General features: G+C 46.4%; 1 protein-coding gene across 1 annotated transcript; it reads right to left on the bottom strand.

Moving 5' to 3' along the window:
- Positions 1-3,094: 3,094 nt before the first annotated feature.
- LOC127646355 (potassium voltage-gated channel subfamily S member 2-like) lies at positions 3,095-9,434 on the bottom strand. Its single transcript, XM_052129914.1, has 2 exons — positions 8,469-9,434; positions 3,095-3,577 (listed from the first exon to the last, which is right to left on the bottom strand). The coding sequence occupies exons 1-2, from the start codon at positions 9,432-9,434 to the stop codon at positions 3,095-3,097; spliced, it is 1,449 nt and encodes a 482-aa protein (XP_051985874.1).

The following is a 9,434-nucleotide window of genomic DNA, read 5'->3' as shown; positions in this document are numbered from 1 at the left end:
TGGACAAGTTGTGTTCCAAATTTTAGGTTGATATCTCAAAAAATGAGCTTTCAGTAAGATTTTATTTGGGCGCAGTAAAAAACTTGGAATGAGCAGTCTCTAATCTCTAATGTATTGGTCCAATGTTTAATTAATTATTACTCTATATCTTGCATTTAAATACATATACCTTTGTATTCAATTATAATTAAATTATCTTTATTGTGAAAATATTTATTGTATTTATTCATACTGTACATACTGTACTGCAAAGTAACTTATCTGTTATACTGTTTAACTGTGTTAGTGTTGCCGCACTATCCTGATCATTATAGCACTAAATAGGAACAACCAAAGGTCTTCTACAGGTGAAACTCGAAAAATTAGAATATCGTGCAAAAGTTCATTAATTTCAGTAATTCAACTTAAAAGGTGAAACTAATATATTATATTGACTCATTACAAGCAAAGTAAGATATTTCAAGCCTTTATTTTATATAATTTTGATGATTATGGCTTACAGCTTATGAAAACCCCAAATTCAGAATCTCAGAAAATTAGAACATTGTGAAAAGGTTCAGTATTGTAGGCTCAAAGTGTCACACTCTAATCAGCTAAACACCTGCAAAGGGTTCCTGAGCCTTTAAATGGTCTCTCGGTCTGGTTCAGTTGAATTCACAATCATGGGGAAGACTGCTGACCTGACAGTTGTGCAGAAAACCATCATTGACACCCTCCACAAGGAGGGAAAGCCTCAAAAGGTAATCGCAAAAGAAGTTGGATGTTCTCAAAGTGCTGTATCAAAGCACATTAATAGAAAGTTAAGTGGAAGGGAAAAGTGTGGAAGAAAAAGGTGCACAAGCAGCAGGGATGACCGTAGCCTGGAGAGGATTGTCAGGAAAAGGCCATTCAAATGTGTGGGGAGCTTCACAAGGAGTGGACTGAGGCTGGAGTTACTGCATCAAGAGCCACCACACACAGATGGGTCCTGGACATGGGCTTCAAATGTCAAACGTCTTACCTGGGCTAAAGAAAAAAAGAACTGGTCTTTTGCTCAGTGGTCCAAAGTCCTCTTTTCTGATGAGAGCAAATTTTGCATCTCATTTGGAAACCAAGGTCCCAGAGTCTGGAGGAAGAATGGAGAGGCACACAATCCAAGATGCTTGAAGTCCAGTGTGAAGTTTCCACAGTCTGTGTTGGTTTGGGGAGCCATGTCATCGGCTGGTGTTGGTCCACTGTGCTTTATTAAATCCAGAGTCAACGCAGCCGTCTACCGGGACATTTTAGAGCACTTCATGCTTCCTTCAGCAGACAAGCTTTATGGAGATGCTGACTTCATTTTCCAGCAGGACTTGGCACCTGCCCACACTGCCAAAAGTACCAAAACCTGGTTCAATGACCATGGTATTACTGTGCTTGATTGGCCAGCAAACTCGCCTGACCTGAACCCCATAGAGAATCTATGTGGCATTGCCAAGAGAAAGATGAGAGACATGAGACCAAACAATGCAGAAGAGCTGAAGGCCGCTATTGAAGCATCTTGGTCTTCCATAACACCTCAGCAGTGCCACAGGCTGATAGCATCCATGCCACGCCGCATTGAGGCAGTAATTAATGCAAAAGGGGCCCAAACCAAGTACTGAGTACATATGCATGATTATACTTTTCAGAGGGCCGACATTTCTGTATTTAAAATCCTTTTTTTTTATTGATTTCATGTAATATTCTAATTTTCTGAGATTCTGTATTTGGGGTTTTCATAAGCTGTAAGCCATAATCATCAAAATTATATCAAATAAAGGCTTGAAATATCTTACTTTGCTTGTAATGAGTCTATATAATATATTAGTTTCACCTTTTAAGTTGAATTACTGAAATTAATGAACTTTTGCACGATATTCTAATTTTTCGAGTTTCACCTGTATATAATTTAAAACAAATACCATGATGACTAGACCTTGGTTAGGTGTTCTTATAATGGATGTAAGTATGGTGAACAGCAAGTAAATATTGATTATACGTCAGTTACGGCCTTTTGCCTTTGCATGACTCCTGATTTTTGGCACATGATACAAAGGCAGAGTACAGTAACTGCCAAACAAGGGTCAAAGGTCAATTTTGAGCTCAAGATTTTTTGCATACAAACATTTCTTCAGTATAGCAACTAGTTGTGAAATTTTGGGAGTCCTACCTATAATACTTTTGTCTGGACAAAACAGAAACTTTAAAGTCATTTTTATCAGTTTCACGCTCTAGTGAGTTAAGGTCTTTTGCTTTTGCAGGGCAGAATACAGCAATTGTATTCTTAAAGGTACACTCAGTAATTTTTTTCTTTACTTAAAAAGTTTTACTTTTTAAGAAAGAAATTATTGTTAAAAACAATTATAAAATCATGACCATGAGATGAAGATTCCAGTCATATCAGTAACCTTATAAAAGCAGTTTTATTCTATATAGGGAGGGTCCCCTCATGGGGGCTGCCATATTAGAATCACATACAGTATAGCCGAATACTATTTGCTTAATCTTAGTAACCACTCTGTCAATGGACACTTCTATTCATGGACTAAATTACTCCTGGCTTATTGTGAATAGTAAACTTCTACAATGGTATTAGTAACTCAAAAATATTACTTTGGAATTGTGCTCCATCCACACCACTAGGTGTCAGTGTACGTCCAAGGCGACATGTTCAAAAAATTAGTGAGAGCACCTTTAAGGAAGTCAGCCTTTTTGACCATTGTGAGTCCAATTTTGTGCTATTTTGGTCTAGTAGCTGAATTTTCATTGACCAGCTGAAGTTAGTTAATAACCTAATAACCATAATGTTAATAACATGTGTACAGATTTTTGGGTAACTATGGCAATGTTAACATGTACACAATCTTGCCTATAAGAAATACTGCATTTAATAAAATTTTATGAATTATGAATTTAAAAAAACATTTTAATAGAACAAAAACTCCATTGCAGAGCTAATGTACAACTACAGTACAGCTATCATATGCCTACAGAGGGAGTTTGAATGCAAGATATCTTCAGATAAGATATGAAGTTTAATGCTGACATTTTCTTGGCAAAACTGTATAATCAGTTTTCTCACACAGTAGACACATCAGACTGTATTTAGCAGTAGATGCTCTTCATAGCAGTAGTTCATAACTCCTCCCGAATAATTCACATCTTCATCATTATCCTGGCTATCTTCCGAAAAGTGTGCAGCTATTGGTCTTTCTGCATCCTTTTCGTGTGGTCTCATCTTAAGCCTCTTCTTGTTGCTATTTCTCACTGAAGCCTCAAGAGCTTTTTGTTTGCGGTAAAAATGTGAAAACTTGTTGAAAATTATGGTGATGGGTAGTGCCACTACTAATGTGCCACCCAGGATGCAGCCAGATGCTGCCAGCTTCCCTGCTACTGTCACTGGCACTACATCTCCATATCCCACTGTTGTCATACTGACTGTGCCCCACCACCAGCAAGCTGGGATTGTGTCCATACCAACGTCTTCCTCATATTCTGCAGTGTAAGCGATTCCAGAGAACACTGACACACCCACTGCCAGGTACAGCAGTAAGATACCCACCTCTCTGTAACTGTGCTATACAGGGAAAAAAATACATGATTTTTTGGTTTAATGATTTTCATTTGCATGGAAATTGTTAGCGAGGTAGAGAAGCAGTGGGTAAAAGCTGATTATATAAAATGTAAAAATAGTGATGCACCTAAATGAAAATTCTTGCACACTGGGCTGAAAACTGAAACAGAAAGTGACACTTTATTTTGAATAGGTAAACAAATAATAAACATTATAATATTTTCCAACAAAGGATATGCACAACAAAAGGACAAATGGATATTTTCCATTTTTAACATTTTCCCTTGTATCTGTTCATCATCCGTGTTGTCATCATAGCCGTGAATGAGGAAAAATTAACTGGTTTCTCTGTGACACAGTCACTCACAGACTCACAGTTCAAATTGCACAAGAGTGCGTAATGCCACACAGACTGGATTTGTCACGATCCCTTGTTGTCTGCCCCGTGTTTCTCGTGTCACCTGTCATAAACTACAATTCCCACAATTTCCGGCCCTCATCACTGCCAGCACTCAATCATTGTTCTCACTTGTTTGTCGTTTGATCATCACTCTCGCTGTGTATTTAAACCCTGTTTGTACCCCAGTCCTGGTCGATCGTTGTTTGTGGATGTCTGATTTAGATGCTTTGCCCTGTTCTCCCTGTTCATGTTCCCTTGATGTGTTCATGTTTTGGTTTCATATTTCCCCTCGTGGTTGTTTCCTTTGTTCCTGTCTTGTTTATTTTCATTTTGTTCAATAAAGAAACTGTGTGTAGATCCCCACTCCTCGTCTGCCTCACCGACTTACATAACAGAACGATCGACCATAATGGATATAGCGGTTCAACAGGCGAACTATAGACTTCTCTGCCTAAAGCAAGAGGACCGTCCTGTGGAGGACCACATCCGCGATTTCCTCGAGCTGGTGAGAGTCGCGGACTTCCTGGACTCCTCCCTGGTGGTTTTCTTCAGGGACAACCTGAACAGTTCGCTCAAGGAGCGGTTGCCACCGGCGACGCGTGGCTGAACGCTCCTCGAATTTATGGAGGAGACTCTGCTGGCCTGCGGCTCGCCGTTCACTGTGGCCGTCGTTGAGGAGGACCCTGCCTCTCCTCCCACAGTGGTGACCCCCCAGTCGTCCATGGCTCGTCCTTTCACGCCTGCCCCGCCTGTCAGCGAGCCAACCCCCACGCCTGTCTTGGTCAACGAGCCAGCGCTGCCAGCTTCGTCCGCCTGGAGGAGGAGGAGAAGAAAGGCTTCCGCTCCCCAGCTCACGCCAGCCACGGTCAGCGAGCCAGAGCCCACGGCAGCCACGGTCAGCGAGCCTGAGCCCACGCCTGCCTCGGTCAGTGATCCAGCGTTGTCAGCCTAGCCCGCCCGGAGGAGGAGGAGAAGAGGGAAGGCTTCTGCTCCCCAGCCTCCGCCTTCCACGGTTCCGTCCCCAGAACCTCCCATGACTCTGTCCTCTGTGTCTAACAAACCAGAGCTCACGCATACCACGGTCAACAAGCCAATGTCTGCAGCCCTGAATGTCAGTGAGCCAGTGCCTGTAGCCTCGAACGTCAGTGAGCCAGTGGCTGTAGCCTCGAACGTCAGTGAGCCAGTGCCTGAAGCCTCGAACGTCATTGAGCCAGTGCCTGAAGCCTCGACCGTCCCAGAGCCAACGCCAGTTGCCTCGACCCTCCCAGAGCCAGCACCAGTAGCCTCGACCGTCCCAGAGCCAGCACCAGTAGCCTCGACCGTCCCAGAGCCAGCGCCAGTAGCCTCGACTTCAATCCCAGAGCCTCCCAGGGCTCCGCATCCTGAGCCTCCCAGAGCTCTGCCTCTCGAGCCTCCCAGGGCTCCGCCTCTTGAGCCTCCCGAGCCTACCAGGGCTCTGCCTCTCAAGCCTCCCAGGGCTCTGCCTCTCGAGCCTCGCAGGGCTCCGCATCCTGAGCATCCCAGAGCTCCGCCTCTCTAGCCTCCCAGGGCTCCGCCTCTTGAGCCTCCCGAGCCTACCAGGGCTCTGCCTCTCGAGCCTCCCAGGGCTTCCCCTCTTGAGCCTCCCGAGCCTCCCAGGGCTCCGCCTCTCGAGCCTCCCAGGGCTTCGCCTCTCGAGCCTCCCAGAGCTCCGCCTCTCGAGCCTCCCAGGGCTCCGCCTCTCGACCCTCACCGGGCTCCACCTCTCGAGCCTTCCAGGGCTCCACCTCTCGAGCCTCCCAGGGCTCTGCCTCTCGAGCCTCCCAGGGCTCCGCATCCTGAGCCTCCCAGAGCTCCGCCTCTCGAGCCTCCCGAGCCTGCCAGGGCTCTGCCTCTCGAGCCTCCCAGGGCTCCGCTTCTCGAGCCTCCCAGGGCTCCGCCTCTCGAGCCTTCCTGGGCTCCGCCCCTCGAGGCTTCCTCGGCTTCAATCCCAAAGCCATCCCGGGCTTTGCCTCTCGAGCCATCCCAGGCTCTGCCTCTCGAGCCTCCCAGGGCTCCGCCTCTCGAGCCTTCCACGGCTGCAATCCCAGAGCTTTCCACGGCTCCGCCTCCTGAACCTCCCTCGGCTCCGCCTCCAGAGCCTCCCTCGGCTCTGCCTACAGAACCCTTCATGGCTCTGCCTCCCTCGGCTCACCTCCTGAGCCTCCCACAGCTCCGCCCCCTGAGCCTCCCTCGGTTCTGCCTCTAGAACCCTTCATGGCTCCACCTTCCACAGCTCCGCCTCCTGATCCTCCCTCAGTTCCGCCTCCTGAGCCTCCCACGGCTCCGCCTCCTGAGCCTCCCATGGCTCTGCCTCCTGAGCCTCCCACAGCTCCGCCTCCAGAGCCTCCCACGGCTCCGCCTCCAGAGCCTCCCAAGGCTCCACCTCCAGAGCCTTCCACGGCTCCGCCTCCTGAGCCTCCCACAGCTCCACCTCCTGAACCTTCCACGGCTCCGCCTACCTTGGCTCCATCTCCTGAGCTGTCCTCGGCTCTGCCTCCTGAGCCTCCCATGGCTCCGTCTCCAGAGCCTCCTACGGTTCCGCCTCCTGAGCCACCCATGGCTCTGCCATCTGAGTCTACCATGGCTCCGCCCTCGGAGTTCCCCATGGCTGTGGTCCTGAGGCCGACTCCCAGGCCTCCCGAACCTGTCCTTGTCCTGTGGCCGCCTCCAAGGCCTCCTGAACCTGTCCTTGCTCTGTGGCCAGCTCCCAGGCCACCTAAACCTGTCCCTGTCCTGTGGCCGCCTCCCAGGCCTCCTGAACCTGTCCTTGCTCTGTGGCCAGCTTCCAGGCCACCTGACCCAGTCCCCGTCTTGTGGCCTCCTTGGACTGCCTACCTGCCCTCTGTACCCCTGTGGACTGCCTGTCTGCCCCTTGTGCCTCCTTGGACTGCCTGTCTGCCCCTTGTGCCCCCGTGGACTGCCTGTCTGCCCCTTGTGCCTCCTTGGACTGCCTGTCTGCCCCTTGTGCCCCCGTGGACTGCCTGCTTGCCCTCTGTGCCCTCCTGGGCTGCCTGTCTGCCCCTTTGTGCCCCTATGGACTGTCTCTTTGCCCCTTGTGCCCCCTTTGGACTGTCTGTTTGCCGCTTGTGCTAGCCCTTCACTCCTTGGACAATTTAGTTTTTAGTTTTTGTGGGTTTTTTCATTTTCTTTAGGATCGTCTGGAATCCGCTCCTTTGAGGGGGGGTTATGTCACGATCCATTATTGTCTGCCCCGTGTTTCTCGTGTCACCTGTTATAAACTACAATTCCCACAATTCCCAGCCCTCATCACTGCCAGCACTCAATCATTGTTCTCACCTGTTTGTCGTTTGATCATCACTCTCCCTGTGTATTTAAACCCTGTTTGTTCCCCAGTCCTGGTCGATCGTTTTTTGTGGATGTCTGATGTAGATGCTTTGCCCTGTTCTCCCTGTTCATGTTCCCTTGATGTGTTCATGTTTTGGTTTCATTTTTCCCCTTGTGGTTGTTTCCTTTGTTCCTGTCTTGTTTATTTTCATTTTGTTCAATAAAGAACCTGCGTGTAGATCCCCACTCCTCGTCTGCCTCACCTACTTACATAACAGAATTGAACTCCTTAGCAAGCCATATGTTTGACCCCTCTGATATAGAGTGTGGCTCAAATAGCAGGTAGGGAAATTTGACAGTTGTGATTAGTAGTGGGTCAATTTGTTCAGCCCTCCAGCTTCATCACTTCTGATGGTGGTGGTGGTGTAGTGGTCTAAACCACATAACTGGTAAACTGGTAATCAGAAGGTCGCTGGTTCGATCCCCATAGCCACCACCATTGTGTCCTTGAGCAAGGCACTTAACTCCAGGTTGCTCCGGGGGGATTGTGCCTGTAATAAGTGCACTGTAAGTCGCTTTGGATAAAAGCGTCTGCCAAATGCATAAATATATAATATAAATATAAATAATATATACTTCTGGGGATGGGGATTTTAATATGCATCTATTTAATACGCAAATGGTAAGGGAAATTACCATTTCAATAATTCTGACTTTTTATCATCAAAATACAATCCGCCATCAGCCGGCATTTACATAAAATTAAACGGAACCATTAGCATTTCACATGAATGCCTCTTTTTCCTCTTGTCATTGTTTCTGTTATCAGATTTTAAAGTAACAGTTTCTGTTCAAATTTTCAGTCAAGATTTTTCAGCCTTTTTTTGGACCACAAACCAAAAAAAGCATTGTTTTGACATATTCAACCAAAAATTTTCAATAGTGGAAATATTGGTGCATCCCTACTGAAATCACGATTAGAGTAAAACTCTTCCACTTTTAAAATGAAGTTTGAATGAAATTCAAACTTAAATGAAATTCAGTGTTAAACACAGAAAATCAACTGTATTCAGTCAGTACTTTTCAATATAAAACTTGATAATTAAGTTGTTGAGAGCCTATATTTGGTAGCATTCCATAAACTAAACATAGGCATTTACAGTACTCTAAATGCACTTGTAATCTCACCCGTAATGTAGCGCCTAGTGATCTTAAACCTGTCGAATGCCTGGCTAATTTCAGCACCCTGAAGATTCTCATCAACCGCAGCACCTGGACCAGTTTTCCCAAGTTGCCCAACTCTGACTCACTCCCAATGACCAGATAAAAAAAAAGAGTTATGTAGATGGGCATCACTGAGACAATATCAATCAAGTTTAGTGGTAGCAGGAAGAACTTACGACGGTTTGGAGCAAGAAGCATACGTGTTACTACCTCAAACGTAAACCAGCAGATGCAGAAAACTTCTAAAGCTTGCATCGTTGGGTCCTCAGCTGGATTATCATTTTCATCAAATGTCTGGTATTCTGGAATGCTATTGATACACATGGTGGCAACTGATATTAACACCACACAAATGGAAATTAAGCTGAAGAGCTTGCTAGGGATTGAATAACCAGGATTTTCTAATGTTAGCCACAGACACTTAAGAATGTTCCCAAAACGCATTTCATGAAAGTGCTGTATATCCTTGTTAAGGTCAGATATCTCATCAACAGATGTATCCACACTGCTCACATCACTCTCCTCATCCCAGCATTTATGATGGCCCTCCAGTTTACGATCAAGGTAACGATAACTACAACAACTGTCCAGAAAGAATTCACTTATGCCCCAATACTCTATCTCCTGAGAGAATGAAAAAATGCACAGTTCCTCCATAATATGCAGCTTGCCAGTCTGGTAAAAGTGGAGGACATAAGGAAAAAGGTCAGGGTTCCGGTCAAAGTAAAACTCTTTCAGCTGATCATCAAAGTCATCACAGACCTGTAGAATAGCATCCTCTGAGTCACAGGACAAGAGTCTGCCAAGGCGGGTGTCTGGAAATTTCTTCAGGATGCTTGAGCATAGTTTGTGCCTCAAGCCACCAACATTGATGTGCACGAGGTAGTCCTCAGGATCCAAAATCCACCAAGGATGTTCTTCCTTCACCAT

Source organism: Xyrauchen texanus, chromosome 7, assembly GCF_025860055.1.
Source record: "Xyrauchen texanus isolate HMW12.3.18 chromosome 7, RBS_HiC_50CHRs, whole genome shotgun sequence".
Classification (NCBI taxonomy): domain Eukaryota; kingdom Metazoa; phylum Chordata; class Actinopteri; order Cypriniformes; family Catostomidae; genus Xyrauchen; species Xyrauchen texanus.
Note: the sequence above shows the minus strand (reverse complement) of the source record. Positions and strands in the feature narration are given on the sequence as shown.